Source organism: Candoia aspera, chromosome 8 (genome assembly GCF_035149785.1).
Source record: "Candoia aspera isolate rCanAsp1 chromosome 8, rCanAsp1.hap2, whole genome shotgun sequence".
Taxonomy (NCBI): domain Eukaryota; kingdom Metazoa; phylum Chordata; class Lepidosauria; order Squamata; family Boidae; genus Candoia; species Candoia aspera.
Genome location: NC_086160.1, coordinates 54,902,860 through 54,929,476, shown reverse-complemented (window position 1 = coordinate 54,929,476; position 26,617 = coordinate 54,902,860). Strand labels below are relative to the sequence as shown.

At 39.7% G+C, this 26,617-nt stretch overlaps 1 protein-coding gene across 2 annotated transcripts; it reads left to right on the top strand.

Moving 5' to 3' along the window:
• The first annotated feature begins 20,787 nt into the window (after positions 1-20,787).
• Positions 20,788-23,889, top strand: RPL34 (ribosomal protein L34). 2 transcript variants are annotated; one of them, XM_063310109.1, is made up of 5 exons: positions 20,788-20,806; positions 21,819-21,892; positions 21,991-22,090; positions 23,082-23,185; positions 23,763-23,889. In XM_063310109.1, exons 2-5 carry the CDS (start codon positions 21,828-21,830, stop codon positions 23,845-23,847), a joined length of 354 nt encoding a protein of 117 aa, XP_063166179.1. In that variant the 5' UTR covers positions 20,788-20,806; positions 21,819-21,827; the 3' UTR covers positions 23,848-23,889. The 2 variants fall into 2 exon arrangements, with proteins under 2 accessions (XP_063166179.1, XP_063166180.1); XM_063310110.1 differs by lacking the exon at positions 20,788-20,806 and adding an exon at positions 20,864-20,882.
• The last annotated feature ends 2,728 nt before the right edge of the window (positions 23,890-26,617 follow it).

Genomic DNA, 26,617 nt, shown 5'->3' with positions numbered 1-26,617 from the left:
CCTTACAAACACACCTCTTGTATAGCATCAACCCAAGGTAGGAGTAACTCTCTAGGCATGATTAAAAGAATGAAGTCATTGATTTTTCCAAGGATGTTAGTAATAACTGGCAGGAGGCCTATGTTGTCATGGTGCTGGAGCTTGAGCGCCTCAATGATGCCATGAGCTAAACCGTGAAGGGCCACCCAAGATGGGAAGGTCATGACAGAGAGGTCAGACTAAATGCGATCCCTGGGGAAGGTAATGGCAACCCACCCCAGTATTCTTGCCATGAAAACTCAATGGATCAGTACAACCAGAGATATGTCGGTATACCATCGGAAGATGAGACCCCCAGGTTGGAAGATGGTCAGAATGCTACTGGGGAGGAACAGAGGATGAGTTCAACTAGTCCCAGATGTGATGACGCAGCTAGCTCAAAGCTGAAAGGATGGCTAGCGGCCGACGGTGCTGGTGGTGAACGGCAAATCCGATGTTCTAAGGACAACACACCATTGGAACCTGGAATGTAAGATCTATGAGCCAGGGCAAATTGGATGTGGTTATTGGTGAGATGTCAAGATTAAAGACAGACATTTTGGGCGTCAGTGAACTGAAAAGGACCAGCAGATCTACTACTGTGGACAAGAGGACCACAGAAGAAATGGAGTAGCCTTCATAATTACTAGTAAAGTGGCTAAAGCAGTGCTTGGATACAATCCAAAAAACAATAGAATGATCTCAATTCGAATTCAGGGCAAGCCATCTAACATCACAGTGATCCAAATATACGCCCCAACCACAGATGCTGAAGAAGCTGAAGTAGAGCAGTTCTATGAGGATCTGCAGCACCTACTGGACAACACGCCTAAAAGAGATGTTATTTTCATCACGGGAGACTGGAATGCTAAGGTGGGCAGTCAAATGACACCCGGAATTACAGGTAAGCATGGCCTGGGAGAACAAAACGAAGCAGGGCATAGGCTGATAGAATTTTGCCAAGACAACTCACTCTGCATAACAAACACTCTCTTCCAACAACCTAAGTCCTTATACATGGACTTCACCAGACGGACAACACCGAAATCAGATTGACTACATCCTTTGCAGCCAAAGGTGGCGGACATCTATACAGTCAGTAAAAACAAGACCTGGACCTGACTGTAGTTCCGACACATGAACTTCTTATTGTACAATTTAGGATCAGACTAAAGAGATTAGGGAAGACCCACAGACCAGCTAGATATGAGCTCACTAATATTCCTAAGGAATCTGCAGTGGAGGTGAAGAATAGATTTAAGGGACTGGACTTTGTAGATAGGGTCCCAGAAGAACTATGGACAGAAGTTCGCAACATTGTTCAGGAGGCAGCAGCAAAATACATCCCAAAGAAAGAGAAAACCAAGAAGGCAAAATGGCTGTCTGCTGAGACACTAGAAGTAGCCCAAGAGAGAAGGAAAGCAAAAGGCAACAGTGATAGGGGGAGATATGCCCAATTAAATGCAAAATTCCAGAGGTTAGCCAGAAGAGATAAGGAATTATTTTTAAACAAGCAATGTGCGGAAGTGGAAGAAGACAATAGAATAGGAAGGACAAGAGACCTCTTCCAGAAAATTAGAAACACTGGAGGTAAATTCCAGGCCAAAATGGGTATGATCAAAAACAAAGATGGCAAGGACCTAACAGAAGAAGAAGAGATCAAGAAGAGGTGGCAAGAATATACAGAAGACCTGTATAGGAAGGATAACAATATCGGGGATAGCTTTGACGGTGTGGTCAGTGAGCTAGAGCCAGACATCCTGAAGAATGAGGTTGAATGGGCCTTAAGAAGCATTGCTAATAAGAAGGCAGCAGGAGACAACAGCATCCCAGCTGAACTGTTCAAAATCTTGCAAGATGATGCTGTCAAGGTAATGCATGCTATATGCCAGCAAATTTGGAAAACACAAGAATGGCCATCAGATTGGAAAAAATCAACTTACATCCCCATACCAAAACAGGGGAACACTAAAGAATGTTCAAACTATTGAACAGTGGCACTCATTTCATATGCCAGTAAGGTAATGCTCAAGATCCTGCAAGGTAGACTTCAGCAATTCATGGAGCGAGAATTGCCAGATGTACAAGCTGGGTTTAGAAAAGGCAGAAGAACTAGGGACCAAATTGCCAATATCTGATGGATAATGGAAAAAGCCAGGGAGTTTCAGAAAAACATCTATTTCTGTTTGATTGACTATTCTAAAGCCTTTGACTGTGTGGACCATAACAAACTGTGGCAAGTTCTTAGTGGTATGGGGATACCAAGTCATCTTGACTGCCTCCTGAAGAATCTGTATAATGACCAAGTAGCAACAGTAAGAACAGACCATGGAACAATGGACTGGTTTAAGATTGGGAAAGGAGTACGGCAGGGCTGTATACTCTCACCCTACCTATTCAAGTTGTATGCAGAACACATCATGCGACAAGCTGGGCTCAAGGAATCCAAGGCTGGAGTTAAAATTGCTGGAAGAAACGTTAACAATCTCAGATATGCAGATGATACCAGAGGAACTGAGGAGCCTTATGATGAAGGTGAAAGAAGAAAGTGCAAAAGCTGGCTTGCAGCTAAACCTCAAAAAAACCAAGATTATGGCAACCAGCTTGATTGATAACTGGCAAATAGAGGGAGAAAATGTAGAAGCAGTGAAAGACTTTGTATTTCTAGGTGCGAAGATTACTGCAGATGTTGACTGCAGTCAGGAAATCAGAAGACGCTTAATCCTTGGGAGAAGAGCAATGACCAATCTCGATAAAATAGTTAAGAGCAGAGACATCACACTGACAACAAAGGTCTGCATAGTTATAGCAATGGTGTTCCCCGTAGTAACATATGGCTGCGAGAGCTGGACCATAAGGAAGGCTGAGAGAAGGAAGATCGATACTTTTGAACTGTGGTGTTGGAGGAAAATTCTGAGAGTGCCTTGGACTGCAGGAAGATCAAACCAGTCCATTCTCCAGGAAATAAAGCCAGACTGCTCACTTGAGGGAATGATATTAAAGGCAAAACTGAAATACTTCGGCCACATAATGAGAAGACAGGACACCCTGGAGAAGATGCTGATGCTAGGGAGAGTGGAGGGCAAAAGGAAGAGGGGCCGACCCAGGGCAAGATGGATGGATGATATTCTAGAGGTGATGGATTTGTCCCTGGGGAAGCTGGGGGCATTGATGACCGACAGGAAGCTCTGGCGTGAGCTGGTCCATGAAGTCACAAAGAGTCGGAAGTGACTGAACCAATAAACAACAACAACAAGGGATTTGTATTCTTTCTTTTACTGGGAAACAGCCCTAAAGGAACTCATGAAAATAAAATGTAAAACCCCAAAAAAATCAATATGAAAAAAACCAAACACAGAGATAAAATCAGATGATCTGCAGATGAAAAATGATAATGGAAAAACAATTAACTCTCAGACATGAAAGCAAGCAAGCAAGCAAGCTTGAGTGTCACGTAAAACAATAGCAAAATGGAAAGAAAAAACTCAAGTGTTTTTATTTCAAAGCCAGTGTCTTTTGAAAATACATTTTTTTTCAAAATATATATCAAAACAACGTTTTCATACAGAATGGCCCATTTATACCTATCCAATTTATGTTGTAATAATTCAGAGGTCCATTCAAATTGTACACCAGAAATTTTAGAAGTGTAGATTTTACATGGATTTTTTGTATTAAAAAGTTACTTTCTGATACATATTTTGAAGACTCTTTGAGGGATTTTTGAGAAATACATTTCATTGCCATTGAAATTTCTCCTTTACCTTTCTTTTTGCTACTATTCCATCCATCTTATAGCTTTTAACAATGGCAAAGGTTGTGCCAAGCAAACAATTTAAGGGAATTAACTAATTTCAATCAGATCACAAAAAAGCCTCTGCTATAATAACCTGGCACCTGACTCAGCATGGAGGTACAAACTCCAAGAGAAGGGCCACTAAAGAAGTCCTAAAATGACAGGTAGCTATTACATTTAAACATGTTTTTTTAATTCATAGTTTGTGGACTAAGCCACAATTGGCTGGGCTCATACAACATAATGCAGAACAAAATGAATTGTATTATATTATAAGTTGGAGCAAACTCTGAATCCAGCCATTGTTGTTTGTAAACCATGATTTGTGACTCATCTTACTGTATGAGCCCACCTAATTTAATCATATGTGTGTGTGAACTCAACTAATGCATTCAAAGGTTAATCCACTATGGGCTACATTTGTGGCAGAGTGCTGGAAAGCGTTTGTCCCGAGAGATCAGAAAAAACACACACCAGGCATTTCTATAAAAATAAATGTATTTACAGAAAGCGCAAAAACATATTTACAAGCTTGTGCATTCAGAGAGGACTGGGAGGAAGGCAGGTAGAAAGGAAACTGAAACTAGTCTAGGCAAGCTTCCTCTAGGCAATCAGGAGCTTTACCTTATATGGTCATGCCTTTTCACCCCCAGAACTGAGGATACTTAAGCCTGACCTTCTCACCCTGCCAGAGTGATTTGTTACCATAGTAACTTAGTGGCTTGGTCCTTGCAAAACAATCAAGGAAATGCCAACATTCCCCTTTGTTTTGCTAAGGAGTAAGACACAAACCAAGGGATACGGTGGCGCTGTGGGTTAAACCGCTGAGCTGCTGAGCTTGCTGATCGGAAGGTCGGTGGTTCAAATCTGCGTGACGGGGTGAGCTCCCGTTGCTAGTCCCAGCTCCTGCCAACCTAGCAGTTCGAAAACATGCAAATGTGAGTAGATTAATAGGTACCGCTTTGGCAGGCAGGTAATGGCGTTCTGTTTACTCATGCCGGCCACATGACCACGGAAGTGTCTACGGACAAACGCCGGCTCTTCGGCTTTGAAACGGAGATGAGCACCGCCCCCTAGAGTCGGACACGACTGGACTTAATGTCAAGGGAAACCTTTACCTTTACCTAAGACACAAACCAATTTTCTTTTTGTTAACTCTCTTGTGTCTTGGTACAACAAGAGTTTGCATTCTAGAATGCCAGCCTAAGCTTGACCCAGCAAATTGAATTAAAATCCCAGAAGTGGATTTCCTGTCACTGAGATCTGCATTTTCCTTTTTCAAAACCAAAATTCTGCAGTTTTTAATCTAATTTTTGGTTCCAGGATCTAGCAGCCTGTTTTAATCCATAGATTGATTTCTGCAGGTCACAGACTAGATTCTCCCCTTTTTCATAGCCAGGGGGTTGATGCCTGTATAATTTGTCTAAATTACCATAGAAAAAAATGCAGTTTGAATGTCAAAGTGATGAACTGACATTCCTTTGAGTGCAGCAATTTTTAACAGTAATCTAATTGATTCAGCATAATTAACTGGTGAAAGTCTTGTCAAAGTCTAAATCTTTCCTTTGAGTGAACCCTTTTGCAATCAACCTTGCTTTATATTTTTGGATTTTTCCATCAGCATCCCTTTTCAGTTTGAAAACCCACCTACAACCTAGACAGCGTTCTTTGGGAGGTAGATTTACCAGTTTCCATGTTTTATTTTCTTTCAAGGATGCTAACTCCTGTTGCATGGCAGAATGCCAATTTTGTGCAATCTCAGGTGGTAAAGCATTCACTTGTTCTAAGGACTCAGGTTCAATAAATATGTGAAAAGCCTTTACTGTTTCAGCCTGAAAATGTAATGGAGGAATGCCTTTATTACTCCTCTGAGACCTGCAAGGTAATACAGGGCTTAAATTTTGACTCCTATCACTTTCCTGAGAGGCATCTGTCTCATCAGACAGATCTTCAGTTTGCTTTTCTGGCTTAATGTTCTCATTAGGCAAAAAATCTCTTATCAGAAAGTCCTTGCTGTTTTGTTGTTAGATCAACTGGAGAGCTAAAATTTAATCTCTCCCAGTTTTGCTCAGCAAAAGAAGCGCTTTTGCTAATTATTAATTTCTCTCCCACTATGAACCTGTAGCTCCTTTGGCTTTGTTCATATCCAACAAAGATGGCTTTTTTTGTTGTGGGGCCTCCTTTCCTTTTCTGTTGTTTTGGAATATGAACCCATGCAGTGCTACCAAACACTCTAAGATGGTTTACCTTTGGTTTCACACCATAAAACAAATGGAATGGAGTGTCCTGCATCACAGAGTTATACAATCTGTTTTGTACATAACAGGCAGTGGATATTCCTTCTGCTCAATATTTAAACAATAACCTGGAATCTTTAAGCATGCATTCCATTGATTCCTGCAGTGTTCTGCCCTTTCTTTCAGCAACACCATTTTGCTGAGGTGTGTAAGGATTAGAAAGAATTTGTTCTATCCCCTTGTCTGCTAGGAACCTTTTAAATTTGTGAGAAAGGTACTCTCCTCCTCTGTCACATTTGAGTGCAGATACAGGCCTTGGGAATTTTACATTTACCCATGTCACAAACCCTTTAAATTTCTCAAATGCCTCATCTTTATGTTTTAAGATGTAGGTAAATGTGTATCTTGAGAAATCATCAATTATGGTCATTGCATACCTTGCTGTCCAAAACTTGGAGCAAAAGGACCAATAATGTCAGAGTGTACAATTTCCAAAGGTCTAGTTGTAACTCTGTTACTGTGCTTACTCACAGGAGCTTTTTGTGTTTTGCACTCTTTACAAACTACACAGTCTAAATATTTGTCACAGGGTTTTATCTTTAAGTCAGCACACAGCTGTGGCATTTGTGCTATATACTTGAAATTGGCATGACCAAATCTTCTATGCATCAGGTGTATACATTGGTCATGATATGGAATGTTGCCAACTGCAGCCTTGCAGCTTGGCTTCCTTGCATTTTGCACTATGTACAAGGAGTCTTTTAAAATACCAGTAGCACACAATTTTCCATTTTTACATATCTCACAACCATTTTTCTTAAATGTTATGACAAACCCTGTTGCAGTCAATTGTGCCACAGATAAAAGGTTTAACTGTCGATTTGGAACATACAGCACACCTTTCAGTTTCTCCTAAGCAGGATAAATACAAGTCACCTTGTCCCATAATTTTGGTCACAGACCCATCAGCCAAAGGTAAACTTTGTCTGTCAGTTTTAGACAGTGATACAAAAGAGCTTTTACAATTACATAAATGACAATTGGCCCCAGAATCTAACACCCATACATCAGAATTACCCTTCTCAGCAACCTGTGCAATTTGGGTTGTCTGAAGAGCCTTCTGTGTTGCACTTTTGTTCTTCTTGTCTTTCTTCTCTTGGGTCTCAAGGCATAGGGGTCTTTGGGTCTTTTTGCAAATGTCTAGCTGAACCACAATTGAAGCATCGCTGGCTGGCTAGTGCCGTAGCCTCAACTTCGTTCTCGTTCCTTTCCCTTGCTTTCTGGTACTGTAGCTTTCCAGAAGAGATGGGGGGGGGGATCTTTCCTCTCTCTTCTCCCATTCAGCGAGTAAGCACTGTGTTACATACAATGGGGTGAGGTCCGTTTCAGGCATAGCCTCCAGGGTACAAATCAGCATGTCCCACATTTCATTCAGTGAGGACAGGAGGATATAGGATTTTGTGAGAGGTGTAAATTCCATTCCTCTCTCCTGAAACTCAACAAACAGCTGCTGAATATGATGCAGGTGCTCAGGAAGGCTATCTCCTTCTGCAAGGTAGGCTTTGTACACCATTTTTTCAGGGTAACTTTACTCCCTGCTGTTGCCTTTACATACAAGTCTCTCAAAGCATCCCAAAGTTGCTTTGCAGACTGCATGCCACGCACGTGCACTAGCTGATTGTCCTCAACTCCCAGGATTATCTATTTATTTATTTATTAAATTTATATCACCGCCCATCTCCCCCAATGGAGGACTCTGGACAGTTTACAATAAATAGCATTAAAACATAGCCAGATAAAAATCACATTAAAATATACATAAAAACAAACATAAAATCCAAGTGGAGATGGATCACTAAGCAGTGCTATGGCGCCAGCCATCCCCAGGTGGAGCTATCACTCTCCCCCTCCCAAGCAAGGCGGCAGAACCAGGTCTTAAGTTTCCTCCGGAAGTCCAAGAGTGAGGAAATCTGTCTCAACTCCAGGGCAAGATGTTCCAAAGGGCAGGCGCCACTGCCGAGAAGGCTCGCCTCCTGGACCCCGCTAGATGAAATTCCTTTGCTGATGGGGTCCGTAGCATGCCCTACCTGTCTGACTGGGACGGGTCGATGTTATGTGGATGAGACAGTCCCTCAGGTACCCTTGTCCCATGCCATGTAGGGCTTTAAAGGTGATAACCAACACCTTGAATTGGACCTGGAAGCAAACTGGTACCCAATGCAGCTCGCGTAACAGTGGTGTCACATGGGCTGATTTTACAGCCCCAATAACTGTCCACGCAGCTGCGTTCTGGACCAACTGAAGCTTCCGAATACTTTTCAAGGGTAGCCCCATGTAGAGCGCATTGCAGTAGTCTATATGGGAGATGACAAGGGCATGAGTGACTGTTTGGAGGGCATCTTGGTCCAGGAATGGGCGTAGCTGGTGCACCACCCGAAGATGTGCAAAGGCCCTCCTGGCCGCGACTGCCACCTGCTCTTCGAGCAGGAGTCGCGAGTCCAGGAGGACCCCCAGGTTCCACACTGGTTCCGAATGGGGCAGTGCCACCCCATCCAGAACCAAAGATGACAAGCCATCAACCCACAGCCACTCCATCTTACCAGGGTTCAGTTGAAGCCTGTTGTTCCCCATCCAGGCCCCCACAGCCCCCAGGCACCTGGAAAGGGTGAAGACCACATCACTTACTTCACCCGGGATGGAGATATATAACTGGATATCATCAGCATATTGATGATACCTCATCCCATGGTGGGTCTAGCCTGCTCATCCTGTCTAAGCTATTCAGCACTGGGATTTTGGGGGGTTTCCTCACCAATTGGCATCCAGATATTCTCTCTGCAAAGATACATTTCCATCTTCAGGGCCCAATTCAGGTAGCTGGTCTCTGATAGGCACTCAAGAGGCATTGCTGAGTGCTGGGAGGCAGCCATGGCTTCTTCCTTCTTTTGCAAGTCACCTCAGCTGGCTTCTTTGTCCTGTAGACCAGCAGTGGCTGGAAAAATTCCAGGTGGCTCCAAGGGAAAATCTTCACAGGTCTTTGTTACCTGCCTTTAAAATGTGCATGAGGTGTGGAGCTGATCTCTCTGCTCTCACTGGGGGTTTACTGGGCCCATAACCTGTGGCAGAGTGCTGGAAAGCGTTTGGCCCGAGGGATCAGAAAAAACACACACCAGGCATTTCTATAAAAATAAATGTATTTACAGAAAGCGCAAGAACATATTTACAAGCTTGTGCACTCACACGCGCTCAGAGAGGACTGGGAGGAAGGCAGGTAGAAAGGAAACTGAAACTAGTCCAGGCAAGCTTCCTCTAGGCAAATCAGGAGCTTTACCTTATATGGTCATGCCTTTTCAACCCCAAAACTGAGGATACTTAAGTCTGACCTTCTCACCCTGCCAGAGTGATTTGTTACCATAGTAACTTAGTGGCTTGGTCCTTGCAAAACAATCAAGGAAATGCCAACAACATTCTGTTCACACATTAGCATAACTATGGACAGTGTTTAATTTTTGCTTGCTTCTTTTGCATTGGGCTGTGTCAGCAGCAACTTCAGTAGGAGACCCGATCAACAAATGAGCACTTTTAATTGTCCCTGTTTTAGGATTCTTCCATCTTTGCATTAATGTAGCTGTATCCTTTGTTGTCTTTGTCCTTCTGGTGAGGTCTTCATGGTAGCGTAAAATAGGATACTGGGGGAATACTGAGACACTGTGTGGGAGGGAAAAGGAAGCAATCCTTGAAGCCTAGGCCACAGGTCAACCATATCTTAAAATGCCTTCTATTACTTTATCATCCATGCTTCATTAATTGCCAATAGTGTAATCCACAAAGTAAGATCAACTCAAACTAGCCCATATGTTCTTGTCAGTAAAAAGAATACTCACCAGGCTCATGAACTGCAATAAAAGTAAGCCAGAAGTATATATTCCAATAGAAAAATATATATTTAAGGAACTCATTTAACCCCTCAAAGCAAAGCGTTTCTCCTTCTCTACAATTATCCCCAAGAAATTATATTTATGTACACATTTCTTTTATTTAGGACAATTCTATAGTCATTATATCCTATATAATCACTATCTGATCATATTTCATTAGCAAATCTTCCCTCAAATAATGTTTCCATCTTTTCAAGTATAGATATTGACACAACACTGCCTACTTTTCCCTGACATTTAGTCAAGGTTTGCGAAGTCATAAAGACTTCACTGTGTTCTTTGTTGAAGGAACCTGTCCCTTATTTCCTTATGGCCACTTTTGCTGCTCAGTCATGGGAGACATTTGGGGTGTGATTATACTATATACACATGAAGAAGTACATCTCTGAAAAAGCAATTTATGGTAAGGACAGATTAATCTGGCAATTTCAGTCAATCTCACTTTTTACCAGCCATTCTATTAAAAATAAAATGAGAATCTTGACAAACGCCTACAAAAGTTAAAAGAAATATTGGTCGAGTTCAATATAATATTGGCCATAAGGAGAGGACTATGTTAATCCTGGCAGTCTTGCAGCTGTTCATGATAAAGAGTGTCAGAAAAACTAACATGGACTAGAACAACAGCTGGCACTCATATTCAATTCCACTCCTTGCTAGATAAATGTAGTGATTGAAATCTAGAGTTTCTTCTATCTCAGTCAGGATAAACAATGGGGTTGTATTTCAGCTTTCCTGAAATGTCCTTCAATAAATAAATTGCAGATTATCGGACACTATTCTAATTATATCATAACCAGCCACCAACAAATATCTTAAAAAGTGACGATCACTTAGTGAATCATTTTTACAGTTTCATTAGGAAAAGTTATTATGTTAGACATGACTACTATTGGCTTTTACTTTGATGCAGTGTGATCTATCTATCTAATTTTTTAATCCATTAAATAATTTATATTATAATGCCTTTATTTATTGCAGAACTCTGTAAAAGTTTCACCAAAGTACAACAAAGCTTGCCTTTACATGGGTTTTAGTCAGCAAATTTAAACAAACTAATTTCTGCCTTTCAAATGTAGCATGGTGGGGAGGGGGAAAGACCGAGATAAATAGTTGAGCCCTGCAACAACTCATTTACACTTCAAATATTCTTCTGCGTTGGTTATTCCACATTTAATAAAATAGCTGGTGTATCCCTAAAGTAGTATAAAGTGACACACTGTGTGAAATCAATTATCCTTTCCAAAATCATTAAATCCAGTAGCCTGTGACTCCATCCTTGTTAATTCTGGTTGCGGCCCCTTTCGTCCTCCATTAACTCCGGTGCTCTTAACAGGCTGCCAAAAATAATTCCCCAGAATGTAAATAATTCAGAAATTAAAAATTAATAAATAATAACAGGGAGCTCCTGGGAAATAGAGTGGGTCAATTAGTCAGTTCTGCATTCTGTTTCTTCACAGCAGGGGGATACCCAACTTCGTTACTTGGCTCTGGCCTCCAATTCTCTTCATTACTGGATTCAGTCAGACACAATTACCTCCATCACTATCTCCGTTCCTAACTTCAAAGAAACACACTTTTCCTTGTCTGCCATTTTTCCTCCTTGCAGCAGCCTCAGCTTGACATCTCTGGTATGTCTTCTATGTGGACTAATTAATAAGACTTCAACTTACCCTACTCGGTACTTTTCTTTGATGTCCTACCTTAGCCAATCATCGTATTTAATTAGAATTTCAGTGATAACTTTACTTATCATGTGAGTAGATTAACAGCATTTTAATTCTCTTTTTTACAGAGTAATTACATCTTCTCTTCTTTTTGGATAAGAAAATATTTCAACCCAAATGCATTACACTATATACATTTGTATGTGAGGGATTGTTTTCTGTGGAACTGTTATCCTCCTCACTACAAAATACAGAAATTTTGCTTGTTAAACAAATACAATTGATGTGGAAATGAACACTGGTTCCTTTTAATATCACATAATATTCACTGATGTGAATATTATAATATAGGGACGCGCTGGCGCTGCGGGTTAAACCGCTGAGCTGCTGAGCTTGCCGATTGGAAGGTCGGCGGTTCGAATCCGCGTGACGGGGTGAGCTCCCGTTGCTAGTCCCAGCTCCTGCCAACCTAGCAGTTCAAAAACATGCAAATGTGAGTAGATTAATAGGTACCACTTCGGCGGGCAGGTAACGGCGTTCTGTGTAGTCATGCCAGCCACATGACCACAGAAGTGTCTACGGACAAACGCCGGCTCTTCGGCTTTGAAACGGAGATGAGCACCGCCCCCTAGAGTCGGATACGACTGGACTTAATGTCAAGGGAAACCTTTACCTTTACCTAATATTCACTGGTCTATATTGTGGGCAATTCAATTAAAATACACCAACAGAAGCTGTTGCATGCATAAGATTCCTAATAAGCAAAGAATAGTGTACACTTTTTAAAATACATTCTAGACTATATTATTAACAAAAACAATAGTATAGCTCCTATATAGTTATTTTCTGTTCCAAGTGCTTCCTTACATTACTTTAGTAATTTTTAAAATCCTATAAAAATGATTACTATGCTGACTTAAATACAACACATTGGAATGAAAAGTATGTTGAAAAACATGATTTATCTAAGGCTACATTAGCGCTATATGTTAGAAACACACTTCATTTGGAATACTTTCAACCCCTTGCTATTTTAAACTATATTTAATTAATATTTCTATATGTTTATTTGCATTTTAGCTGAATTCTATGTATTGGTTACGACCCACAAAACTCTAAACAGACTGAAATATCCACCTGCTATATGGATAGTTGTCTGCCTACCCACACTCTATGATGGTTGAGTTTTTGCTGCATCAGACATAGGATTCAGGATATGATTGTTTTGGTTACAAATCTCTAGAGAGCGAGCTCTGGCTGGATTTTACTAGGCTAGCAGATTATTGTTGCTAATTCATCATGCATTTAATATAACCTGAATATCTCTGCTGCTTTGATGCTTAACTTTTCACATTTATTTTTAAGATGTTATTTGTGTATACATACAAGCTGCCTTAGGTCAAAAGATAGGATATGTCTGACCTCATAAATAAATGATGAAACTCAAAAGTCTGTTTTTAAAACATTTTTGTCAGAAGAGCTTAGAAAACTGTTAATTCATTCATCATCTTGCAAGAGAAAATACGTTTTCAGCTGCCATCTAAAGAGTAACCCCAATCCAGAAAGACTCCACTACTTCTGATACCAAACTCAGTAATAAGCTGAAAAACAAGAGAGGATGTTAACCTGCTGAGAATTACAGTGATACCAAAAGATGCAAAATGAAAGCAACATTGGAAGATAAATTTAACAGGGCAAAGCCACACACGTATGAAAAAGTACTTGATGAGTACTATAACATATTTAACAGCAAGAGAATGGTAGTGATGTTAAGAAAGGGGCTGGGGAAGGAAACCAGACCATGGGAATTGGGAGAAAAGTTCCCATAGAAGAGGCATCTTCACACAAAGGATTTAATATTTAGTCTAATACTGGCCCCACATCTGTCCAACAGATGACACTGGCTTGTTCTGAGAAAAGATTCAACTTTTTCCTGGCTTTGTGCTACTTATTTCAAATTGGAGCAAACCTAGTCTTTTCCTTTGAAATACTAGAGCTTGTGGGCAGTCCATCTTCCCATTGGTGGGAACACTCGTCTTTTCCCACTCCTGAATTCAAACAAGCACTCGATTCTTTTGTTCAAAAACAAAGCAAAACAAACAGGCCTGTTGCATACCAGGTGGTACCCCACCAAAGAAAGCTAAGGAAAGAGACAGAACTTTTATTAATTTCACCTCTGTTCTTATGATTAGCCAGGGGCCATTGACATTTTTGCATCTGAAACATCAAGCCAAAGTCATCTGCATCTGATCATACACTGATTTTTTCTATAAGTACATCAAGGTGAAATATGGCATATGAAGTAGCTGATACGTAATGTTTGTCTAGGGCAGGGTTTCTCAACCCTGGCAACTTTAAGATGTGTGGACTTCAACTCCCAGAATTCCCCATCCAGCAAAACATAAACAGTAAACAACAGTTTAATGCTACATTTCTGAAAAAAGTACTCCTCTCTTGGATCTTTTGAAGGTTTGTTACTGTTCTCAAAGCTTCATGTGGTCTTGAAGAAATAACCACAAAGTTTGGTGCTTATTATAAATGAAATCATCCAACACGCAATGTGCTACTGTGAAAAATTTAATCAGTTTGATTAAAGGTATAACTAGGGCTAGCTGCGTGAGTACTTCATGAAACAATCAGGGCTGATTTAGGCCAGCTCTGTCTTCTGTAAATCTCAGAAACTTTGGCTAACTTCATTTCCGTGAAGTTCCTATCATAAACATTCTTGAGGTACATCATGCCTTGTTCAAAAGAAGTTTCTGAAGATCTTTGTTAAAAAATCAGTGATATTTATCAGTATTTAAAATATTATAAAGCTGTTTCTAAAGCTCTGGGACTCCTGATACAATTTTGAAATGGAAAAATTCTGGAACAAAAGTGAATCTTTCCAAGACAGGCTTGCCTGTCAAAATCATTTCAAGACTGCAACATAAATTGTCTACAATGAAGCCAGGAAGAACACCCAAGGATCTGCAGGGACATCTTTCTTGTCTTGGTGAAAGTCAGTGTGCATGACTCCCCATCAAGAAAGCCCTGGATAAAGCAAAATTCATGGGAGACGGACAAGGAAGAAGCCATTGGTCAACAAGAACATACATTCCTCTTTCAACTTTTAATTTAGGATTTCTGTCACTTGAAAATGGGATCTAAACCTATTTAACTAGTATCAGCACTATTGTTTAAGATAGTAATATTGTGGTAAAATGTTGCTTTTAGAGATCATTTCCAAATTCCTTCATCAGCAATTTAAGTGTTGTTCTTTAACAACTGAATCAAGTTACCCTTTTCTATTTAGTCATTGTTATTTAATGTCATTTAATTGGGTCTCCTCCCTTTAGGGTTCAGGACCCAGAAGGGTCAAATTTAATACTCTAATTGCTCTGAAACTCATTTGTGGCTGAAAATATGTTTCCTTTATAATGAGCTCGCATAATTTGTTTATACATACAGTATTTTTTTTCTCATTACTTCAGGAGACTGAGATATGCTGGTGTCTTAAATTTGCATTTGAGAACATCCAGTAATTAACCAAAATAATAATTATATTGGTATCAGGCTGAGAGGATACTTCTCAGCAACATGTAAGTTACAAATTTATAAATAAGGTCATGAATGCACATCAAAGGTTTGAAAGGATACTATTTAAAAGATGAAAGCAGAAGGAGCTAATGATGGTGTCAAACTGTCCTAAAGTCTGGAAAGGCAGCTTACTTTTGAACAACTGAAGCTCTCTAAATTTAAGTCTGCCTGTATATATAGAATTATCCAGGCTACAAAAATCCAGATTACCAGCAGATGACAGCAAAGAGCCAGAAATCTTCCTGACATCTAATAGTCATCTAAATTATAGTCCAGATATAATAGTTGTACATATGCTGAATTACAAGAGGATTGCATGTACACATTTAAAAATAATTTGCATGGTACTCCAAGACAAAAGTAGGAACCCCATATATTAACATGTCCATAAAAAAACTATTATGCAAAAAAAAGTGTACGGAGTATGGGGAGTTTTCCCAGTATTACTCTCCACCCTCCCAAGTCATAAATATCTGGAATTATACACACACTTTGTTGTGTGAATGAAGTTACCTTAGACCCTGTAAATACTGTAATTGAGGTGGGTAGCATAAGTGTAATTAACAGACTGGTTCACTCAGCATGTTATGCTTGAATATGGTTTGTTTGGCTTTGGCTTAAATATATTATCTGAGGCTAACAACCTAGCATGATGTGCAAATCCAATCAATTATGATTATTTAATAATCCATGTTTAAGCATGCTATTTTAAGGTGATGTGTGAACCTGACCAATTTTGAGTAGCCAGTGCAAATAAATCCTTCTAAGGTCTATTCTCCACACCTATTATTAATTTGTTATCAATTCTTTGTTCTTTATATAAGGAGTAAGAAAGGGAAGTAACTTCCATACAACTTGTCTTTTTATGGAAGGTGGGAGCACCAATATGATCCAGCAATCAAGTTATTATTATTATTGTGTGTGAGCATTTTGAAATACATTGCTTTGCAGAAGCCAGCAGAACTAGTCACACAAAACCACATAAAAGAAGCCATCTCTTTCTTAGAGTGATCAGTTTAGCTGACCACTGTAATGCATTAAGCATAGTATACCTTGATTTCAGCAGAACAGTAACAGTTGCCTATGGAATCCTAGTAAAGATGATGTAAAAAGTGGTCTGGACTAAGCTACCCTTAAAGGATTATGGAACTTGAAGAACAATTGCATCCAGTAAGTGTATATTCAAGCTCCGTGTCAAGCTGGACAAGGGTGTCAAGTGATTTACTTCAGGACTCCATTATAGGTGTTGTATTCTTCATTGTATTTATAAATGACTTGGATGAGTGGTAAGAAAATGATTATCAGATTTGTGAATGATACAAAAGGGGTGGGGGGAAGAGACACAGCGAACACCTTAGAGGAAGCTATCAGTAGTTTTCGGAGGATCCTGACAAACTCAAAGGACAGAAACCAGTAACATTAATTTCAATGGGAAAAATGCAATGTCCTTCATTTGGCTAGAAAAAAATTAAAAAGCATAAGGATGGGATGGGAAAGGCTATACTAGACAGCAGTTTATGCAAGATCTGTGCGTCTTGGGTATCACAAGCTGAACATGAGCCATCAAAGTGATACAGCTGCAAGGTTACATATTTTTGTTTATGTAACCCTAATCATAATACAACTGTGTTGTTGTTGTTTATTCATTTAGTCGCTTCCGACTCTTCGTGACTTCATGGACCAGCCCACGTCAGAGATTCCCGTCGGTCGTCAACACCCCCAGCTCCCCCAGGGATGAGTCTGTCACCTCTAGAATATCATCCATCCACCTTGCCCAGCCCCTCTTCCTTTTGTCCCTCCACTCTCCCAAGCATAAGCATCTTCTCCAGGGTGTCCTGTCTTCTCATTATGTGGCCAGAGTATTTCAGTTTTGCCTTTAATATCATTCCCTCAAGTGAGCAGTCTGGCTTTATTTCCTGGAGGATGGACTGGTTTGATCTTCTTGCAGTCCAAGGCACTCTCAGAATTTTCCTACAACACAACAGTTCAAAAGCATCGATCTTCCTTCTCTCAGCCTTCCTTATGGTCCAGCTCTCGCAGCCATGATACTACAGGGAACACCATTGCTTTAACTATGCAGACCTTTGTTGTCAGTTTGATGTCTCTGCTCTTAACTATTTTATCGAGATTGGTCATTGCTCTTCTCCCAAGGATTAAGCGTCTTCTGATTTCCTGACTGCAGTCAGCATCTGCAGTAATCTTCGCACCTAGAAATACAAAGTCTTTCACTGCTTCTACATTTTCTCCCTCGATTTGCCAGTTATCAATCAAGCTGGTTGCCATAATCTTGGTTTTTTTGAGGTTTAGCTGCAAGCCAGCTTTTGCACTTTCTTCTTTCACTTTCATCATAAGGCTCCTCAGTTCCCCTTTGCTTTCAGCCATCAAAGTGGTATCATCTGCATATCTGAGATTGTTAATGTTTCTTCCAGCGATTTTAACCCCAGCCTTGGATTCCTCAAGCCCAGCATGTCGCATGATGTGTTCTGCGTACAAGTTGAATAGGTAGGGTGAGAGGATACAGCCCTGCCGTACTCCTTTCCCAATCTTAAACCAGTCCGTTGTTCTGTGGTCTGTTCTTACTGTTGCTACTTGGTCGTTATACAGATTCTTCAGGAGGCATACAAGTTCACTTGGTATCCCCATACCACTAAGAACTTGCCACAATTTGTTCTGGTCCACACAGTCAAAGGCTTTAGAATAGTCAATAAAACAGAAATAGATGTTTTTCTGAAACTCCCTGGCTTTTTCCATTATCCAGCGGATATTGGCAATTTGGTCCCTAGTTCTTCTGCCTTTTCTAAACCCAGCTTGTGCATCTGGCAATTCTGGCTCCATGAATTGCTGAAGTCTACCTTGCAGGATCTTGAGCATTACCTTACTGGCATGTGAAATGAGTGCCACTGTTCGATAGTTTGAACATTCTTTAATGTTTCCCTTTTTTGGTATGGGGATATAAGTTGATTTTTTCCAGTCTGATGGCCATTCTTGTGTTTTCCAAATTTGCTGGCATATAGCATGCATTACCTTGACAGCATCATCTTGCAAGATTTTGAACAGTTCAGCTGGGATGCTGTTGTCTCCTGCTGCCTTGTTATTAGCAATGCTTCTTAAGGCCCATTCAACCTCACTCTTCAGGATGTCTGGCTCTAGCTCACTGACCACACCGTCAAAGCTATCCCCGATACTGTTATCCTTCCTATACAGGTCTTCTGTATATTCTTGCCACCTCTTCTTGATCTCTTCTTCTTCTGTTAGGTCCTTGCCATCTTTGTTTTTGATCATACACATTTTGGCCTGGAATTTACCTCCAATGTTTCTAATTTTCTGGAAGAGGTCTCTTGTCCTTCCTATTCTATTGTCTTCTTCCACTTCCGCACATTGCTTGTTTAAAAATAATACCTTATCTCTTCTGGCTAACCTCTGGAATTTTGTATTTAATTGGGCATATCTCCTGTTGCCTTTTGCTTTCCTTCTTTCTTGGGCTACTTCTAGTGTCTCAGCAGACAGCCATTTTGCCTTCTTGGTTTTCTCTTTCTTTGGGATGTATTTTGTTGCCGCCTCCTGAACAATGTTGCGAACTTCTGTCCATAGTTCTTCCGGGACCCTATCTACTAAGTCTAGTCCCTTAAATCTATTCTTTACCTCCACTGCAGATTCCTTAGGAATATTAGTGAGCTCATATCTAGCTGGTCTGTGGGTCTTCCCTAATCTCTTGAGTCTGATCCTAAATTGTGCAAGAAGTAGTTCGTGATCTGAACTACAGTCAGCTCCAGGCCTTTTTACCGACTGTACAGATGTCCGCCACCTTTGGCTGCAAAGGATGTAGTCAAACTGATTTTGGTGTTGTCCATCTGGTGAAGTCCATGTATAAAGCCGTCTCTTAGGTTGTTGGAAATACAACTGTAGGTTACATAAACAAAAATATGGTATCAAAATCAAGAGAAGTCATTTTTCTCTATTTCTGTGTGATTCAGACTACATCTAGAATACTGTGTTCACTTTGGGGAACAGCATTTTAGGCAGGACATACACAAACTGGAACATATTTATGGGAAAACAACCAAGATGATAAAGCTTTGGAACAAAGAAAGAAAGAAAAAGCTTCTGATGTGTTCCACTAATTTCCAGCCATTAGATTAGATTAGGAAATTGTGGTCTCAAGGGGTGGGGTTAATCAGTTAATCAAAATAATGGCTTTTTTTTTTTGGTACCTTTGAGTCAGTGTTGACTCCTGCTGACTGCCTGGCCTCCTTCCTAGGGTTGAGAGAGAATGATTGGCCCAAGGTCACCCAGCTGGCTTTGTGCCTAAGGCAGGACTAGAACTCAGTCTCCTGGTTTCTAGCCTGATGCCTTAACCACTACATTAAACTGGCTATCAATAAAATATTAAATATTATTTAACATCTAATAAATATCAATAAAATGCAGCTCCTTATTTAAGAGTCAGACTGACTGACCTCAAGAACTTACTTCCAAATAGACAAGAAGGAACAGCACTGCTTTTTAATTATGGTATAGCTTGCTAATTAATTAATTTGGTTAGTTCGGTTGTTTTACCCAGCTTTTTCAATATTGTTTTTAGTTTATTTTTAATTGTTACATTAATATGGATGTGGCAAAGTCATAAAAGAAACAAAGATGCTTTAGAAATAACATGGAGTATAGTTTAGTGCTTAACCTCCTTCCCTTTTCAATAAAATTGCTATAATTTGATCCCAGTAAAATGAGTAGTTCATTTAAATTACTAAAACCTAGCTTGTGAAGTGCTAGCAGCTGCTACGGCTACAGTTTTAAAAGTGTTCAGTTGCAAATATTTTCAGGGCAGTTCGTGTTTCCAGCTGATGTCAAACACCTAGGCAGTGCCAGCCTTGGTTAGTACTTGGAAAGGGGATCACTAGTTTGGCCAACTCACCTTACAGGGTTGGTGTTGTGGAAAAATAGGAGGAAGGAGTATTAGGTATGTTCACTGCCTTAAGTTATTTATAAAAATAATGAAGGCGGGATAGAAAATACGTAAAATAAATAAATCCTCAGGCTGTAGGCTACTTTGGTAAATCAAAGGGGCAGAAAACGGAAGACAAGGTATACTCACTGCACTTTCTTTGTAATAGAAAGCAGAAGGCAAACAAGATTAGATGATGCGGATGGTTATTACCGTTTTAATATTGCACAATATCGTAATATTATGTTTTAACAGAAATCCCACTGAACTCAAAAAGCTGCGTTCGTCCGACAAGCTGCACAACACAATAGCCTAAAGGCTTGTGGCTTGCTTTGGGCAAACAGGGCTTTTTTAGAAGTAATATACAGCACTATTTGTATTTACAACCTACTGTTACTACTGCCATGCCTGTAAACTCTTGAAGCAATCAGAAAGCTGCCATAACTCCTGTCATCCGACTTTATATTTGAATGAGAATCCCTCCTCCGTACAAGATGGCAACACCCAATTTCTTTTCCCTCGGCTGAATGAGGAAACGTAGTCACATTTCCGGGTTCTTACGTCCACGTTTCAACTTTAACCTCAACGCTTTCGCTTTCTTTCTCTTCCGGTGCAAGCGCCAGCTTAAGGTAGTGTTGGTTTCTTCTCTTTTTTGGGAGGGGAGCTGGTTTTAATCTGTTTCCATCCGTTGTATAGAAAAATTGGGTGAGCTTAAAGGTTTCCTGTGACGCGGTTGGGACTCTGGGTGTATGAATGCAGGGTGTATGGCTCTGGTAAATGGAAAATTAGGAGAGAATGAGGCAGTGATGCGAGTGCGGGAAGGAGGCCTCTCAGCCTGGCCTTGGATCTAGAAGGCCTTCTCGAAACCTATCCGTAGTTATAAGTGATAGCGAGTCACCAGTGGCTCAGCTACGCTGCTGATTGACGGGCATAGCATTTAGCAGTTTGTTTCCTAGTTTCCGTGGTCGCTCATTCATCTGCAGATTCTTTCTACAATAGATATAAACATGTAGGATTGTGACATGATGCAGCTACTTTAAAAAATTTGCTACCTCCCAAGAAACATTTTCCAAGAACTAACTTCGTCGGGGGGGGTTTGAGATGGGGAGAGGGGAAATGTCTGTACACCAGCTTTTTCCAACTTGAGGCTACCTAGTGTGTTAGTTACTGCTCCTATACTCCTCTCCCCCGTGAAATATCGGGGGAGGACTGTTTGGGGAAAAGAAATATAGATGATTATCAGGATCTGGGTGCAAATCCTTGCTTTTCACGTGAAGGTCTGGAAGTTTTTTTAAGAAGAGAGCATCAGCATTTTCAGCAACAGAGCAAATGAGACAAACGTGCTTCTTAGGAATACTGTTAGTTTAAGAAATTATATTTTGACATTGTGATGTATTTTCTCTGCACAAGAATTAAAGAACAGTTATTTGTGCTTAATGTCAGTCAGCATCATGCCTTTTATAGACAAGAGTGTATAGATTATCAATCTTAGAATTCCCAGACTGTAATAGCCAGAGACTAGGAATTCTGTAGTCCAGGCAATGGGAGTCAGGTTGGAGACGGCTGGAATCTGGCCTAATCTGAACAGTTCTAGGCCAACAAAGACCCTTCTCACACTTCATTTACTTTCCCTTGTTTTAGGCACTAAAAATGGTCCAGCGTCTGACATACCGGCGTAGGCTGTCCTACAATACAGCCTCTAACAAGACCAGGCTGTAAGTCCAATATTTAATTCTTGGCTATTCTCAAATTGAATGTCTTCTGTTTTAATTTGTGACACCCATGCTAAGTATTTGTTATCTGGTCCATACAGGTCCAGGACACCTGGTAATAGGATTGTGTATCTTTATACTAAGAAAGTTGGCAAGGCACCAAAGTCTGCATGTGGTGTATGCCCAGGAAGACTTCGTGGTGTAAGTCTTTTTCTCTTTCATTTTTATTAACTGGCTTTATACGAAGACCAAGCTGTAGTGCACCAGCCAATTTATATGGGAAAATCAGATTTATGTGACTCTAGGTAAATAACTTAGGGTTTTTTTCATTATGAAAATCTGTATTTCATATCAATGTAGTCTATGTTTTGTCTTACCAGTGTGGTGCTTACCCTAGTGTTTAGTAATCTAGTTGTTGTAATAACTTACTATTGACATTACTACTTATATATTCCCTTTGCTATTGACTTTGTATTTAAGTAGTAGTAATTTGACTTTAAATTTGTAGCAGTTTTAACTATTTCAGAAAAAAAACAATGCCAGACAATAACATGATTGTTCTGGAGCTGAACATATTTATTTTGCCTGCTAGAAATACCTGCTAGAATTTCTTACTTTAAGGCAGCATTTTTCATTTCCTCCAAGCCCCTTAAAAGTTTTTTAGACAGAACATTAACTTTTGAAGTGATATGGCAAATGCAAAGGGATTTTCCTAGTGCCATTAGCACTGTTACCCTTGCTCATCAAATATTTGTTCTGTCACATTTATATGAAATTATGATCTTTGAAGTAGGAATTTCAGGAAGTATGTGGTTCATCTGTTGCAAGGATATTCTTAAGAGCTAAATCCAGATTTTGACAAATTTAGAGTAACGCTAAATAAGTGGCACAGTAGGTCATGCCTATCTGAAACCTTCATTTCAATGGATCTACTCTGGGTGTGCTTTTCTTCCCTTATGTTAGGAAGAGGGATAAATGTAGAACATTTGGTCTTAAACAATAAAGCCTTTGAAATTAAACCAAATGTATTCATTTATTATAATGCTTGTTCAGAAATATTTTGTCATAACCCTATGAATGGTTCAGTTAAATAAGTAGAAAAGCTAATATAGGGCCTACACTCTTTTTATTTAATAAATTCCAGATTATACAAAGTTGGGTGAGTTTTAAAGATGTATTTTATTTTCTACAGGTCCGCGCTGTTCGTCCAAAAGTTCTTATGAGACTTTCCAAAACAAAGAAGCATGTTAGTAGAGCCTATGGAGGTTCAATGTGTGCTAAATGTGTTCGTGACAGGTAAATCATAGTTTAAGTATAGTTTTGCTGAAGTTCATAGGTTCATTTGAATGTACCCTAATTACATATATACTAATGTCTGGTCTCTGTCAGTAAGTGATCTGCAAAACTATAGATGAGACCATAGATAGCAATGGTCACCTGCATTAGAATAATTTTAAGGGATGTTGATGTACAAGTTGTTCATTGCAAGGTTCAAAGTAACCTAGAGAGCTGCATCCATCTACCTTGTTTTATCTTACCTGTCAGTTAACAGTTGATATATCTTTCAACTATAAGAAACTTACTGATCCATAGGAAGATGAACAAGACTGTCTACATATATTTGTAGCTCATGGAGGCAACTTGATCCTAAAGATTGTTTTATAAAAATGTTCTTTTTTAAACTTAACAAAATTAGAATCAGTAAAGAACTACTGATTCTTCCTACTTCTTTGTAAAGGCTTTATTTTAACATGACAAAAATATGGCTTGTGGGCAGACTACAGTTTGATCTACTAACACATGTTTAATTAAGTTTTCAAGTTGTGCGGGTGCCTGTTATGACTGGGATACAATGTTTTGCTTTTTTTTCTAGAATCAAGCGAGCATTCCTTATTGAGGAACAGAAGATTGTCGTCAAAGTACTGAAGGCACAAGCACAGAGTCAAAAATCAAAGTGATTATTTGTATTGTCTGCTCAATAAATGAAGATTTAAATTTTCTCTGAGGTGATTTTTCTGAGTACTAAACTGTTGGCAAGAGGCAAAGATATGAGATCCTAAAATTGGGTCCTTTTGCATTCACTTTCTAATAATACTGCTTCCAAACCAATTTTCAGTTAGCCTGCAAAACATTTTTTCTTCTTTTTGTATTGTGTTAATAATGGTAGTCACAGAATCAAAATGATTTATAATTAATAATCAGATATTAAAGACATTGGTGAGCAAAAATAAATAATGAGATGTCAGAAGAAATCAGACAGGAAGAGAAAATACTGTAGATGATTTGGGAAGAACAAAAGTATGGAAGGCCTGAGAAGCAATAGTGGTGCTTGATTCTTCAGGTGTGTTTAAGGTGAGTGAAACATGAAGTTAAAAGCATGCTGTACTTGCAAGTAGAAAAATAATCACTTTAAAAAGCAGTTGTCCAGTTAAATAATTAGAACTGGATAAAGTGGGAAGAAAAAAGCCTTTGAAAATACAATTACATTTACTTGCTATTAGGGAGTACTCTATGAATGGTTTTGTCAAACAGCTGAAGCCAGTAATGAATGTGAAATATCTTAAGTGTAGTATTTTCTTTGACAATCTTATTAGGGGTGGGCTGACAATGACTGGTCCCAAATCACCCAGTAAAATGCTATGATTGAGGGTCTCCCTGATGCCAGTCCAACACCTTAACAACTGAACAATATTTAGTATAACTAATTACCTAGTTAAATATTGTGACTTGTTAGAATGCCCTTTGCAAGTACTCATTAACTTTAGATGTCTCTGCTGAAGGAAAGCTTGAACTAGAATATTTTCTAATGTAAAGTGTATATTGTGGAATGAGCGCTGCTAAATGATATGATCACTCTTCAAATTTTAGATAAGTAAGATTACTGTAAGATAATGGTTTCATCTAACCCAGGCTCCTGCTTCTCAGATGCCTTGGAGAAAATAATAAACAAGGTGTGTTACTCAGTAGAGTTGGATAAATCTGTTTTGGTTCCTCCTGTATAAAATCCATATAGTTCTCACTGCAGTTTTCAGAGATACCATACATTTCCTTAGCATAATACTCAACCTAATAATACAACTATAGGGATTGGAAGTTCTTAGCAGTATGGGGATACCAAGTCATCTTGTCTGCCTCCTGAAGAATCTGTATAACGACCAAGTAGCAACAGTAAGAACAGACCACGGAACAACGGACTGGTTTAAGATTGGGAAAGGAGTATGGCAGGGCTGTATACTCTCACCCTACCTATTCAACTTGTACGCAGAACACATCATGCAACATGCTGGGCTTGAGGAATCCAAGGCTGGAGTTAAAATCACTGGAAGAAACATTAACAATCTCAGATATGCAGATGATACCACTTTGATGGCTGAAAGTGAAGAGGAAATGAGCCTTATGATGAAGGTGAAAGAAGAAAGTGCAAAAGCTGGCTTGCAGCTAAACCTCAAAAAAACCAAGATTATGGCAACCAGCTTGATTGATAACTGGCAAATAGAGGGAGAAAATGTAGAAGCAGTGAAAGACTTTGTATTTCTAGGTGCGAAGATTACTGCAGATGCTGACTGCAGTCAGGAAATCAGAAGACGCTTAATCCTTGGGAGAAGAGCAATGACCAATCTCGATAAAATAGTTAAGAGCAGAGACATCACACTGACAACAAAGGTCCGCATAGTTAAAGCAATGGTGTTCCCCGTAGTAACATGGCTGCGAGAGCTGGACCATAAGGAAGGCTGAGAGAAGGAAGATCGATGCTTTTGAACTGTGGTGTTGTAGGAAAATTCTGAGAGTGCCTTGGACTGCAAGAAGATCAAACCAGTCCATCCTCCAGGAAATCAAGCCCAACGGCTCACTTGAGGGAATGATATTAAAGGCAAAACTGAAATACTCTGGCCACATAATGAGAAGACAGGACATCCTGGAGAAGATGCTGATGCTAGGGAGAGTGGAGGGACAAAAGGAAGAGGGCTGACCAAGGGCAAGGTGGATGGATGGATATTCTAGAGGTGACGGACTCGTCCCTGGGGGAGCTGGGGGTGTTGACGACCGACAGGAATCTCTGGCGTGGGCTGGTCCATGAAGTCACGAAGAGTTGGAAGCGACTAAACAACAACAAGGGATTGGAAACATTTTAAAAAAATTAAATGTTTTTATAAGGGTTATTCTTAATCATGAAGATACAATCACCTGTTCTGCTTTTTAAAAATTGGTAAACTAATCACATCCATTTGGAAAGTACATCTTGATCATACATTCCATATGCCTTGAGAAATTCCTGCAATAAGGTAGATGCTTCTGGCAAAGCATCTAAAGTTGGCAAAAGGATTTGAGTTGAACATGCAAAGAGCAATTCTGACCTATTGTGACCATTTTCATGATCTGCAATTACTGCTTCTAAGTTTGTCTGGTTCTCTCTGAAGAGAGAAACCTAAATGTTTCATTATTTTTGTGGCCAAATGGCTTGTCAAACTGAGAAAGCGGTATAATGTAACTGATTCAAGAAAGAGTAATTCCATAATAAGGGACAAGTGCATAACTTGGGATATTTAAACAACCATACTCAACATTGTAGCCTTGAGATATTTTGAACTATGTTTCTCAGCATTCTTAACCATTGGCTTTGTTGGTTAACGTTTATGGGAATCCTCAAAACATCTGGATTAAACTGCATTGGAAAAACCTGTTTCAGGTCCAACAGATCCAAATTTGGATATTTCAGAGATGATGCAT

Coding starts and splice junctions, on each gene's coding strand:
- RPL34 (XM_063310109.1), top strand. CDS start 21,828: ATGGTCCAGCGTCTGACATACCGGCGTAGGCTGTCCTACAATACAGCC. Junction 21,893..21,990: donor GCCTCTAACAAGACCAGGCT/GTAAGTCCAATA, acceptor TGGTCCATACAG/GTCCAGGACACCTGGTAATA. Junction 23,186..23,762: donor GCTAAATGTGTTCGTGACAG/GTAAATCATAGT, acceptor TTTTTTTTCTAG/AATCAAGCGAGCATTCCTTA.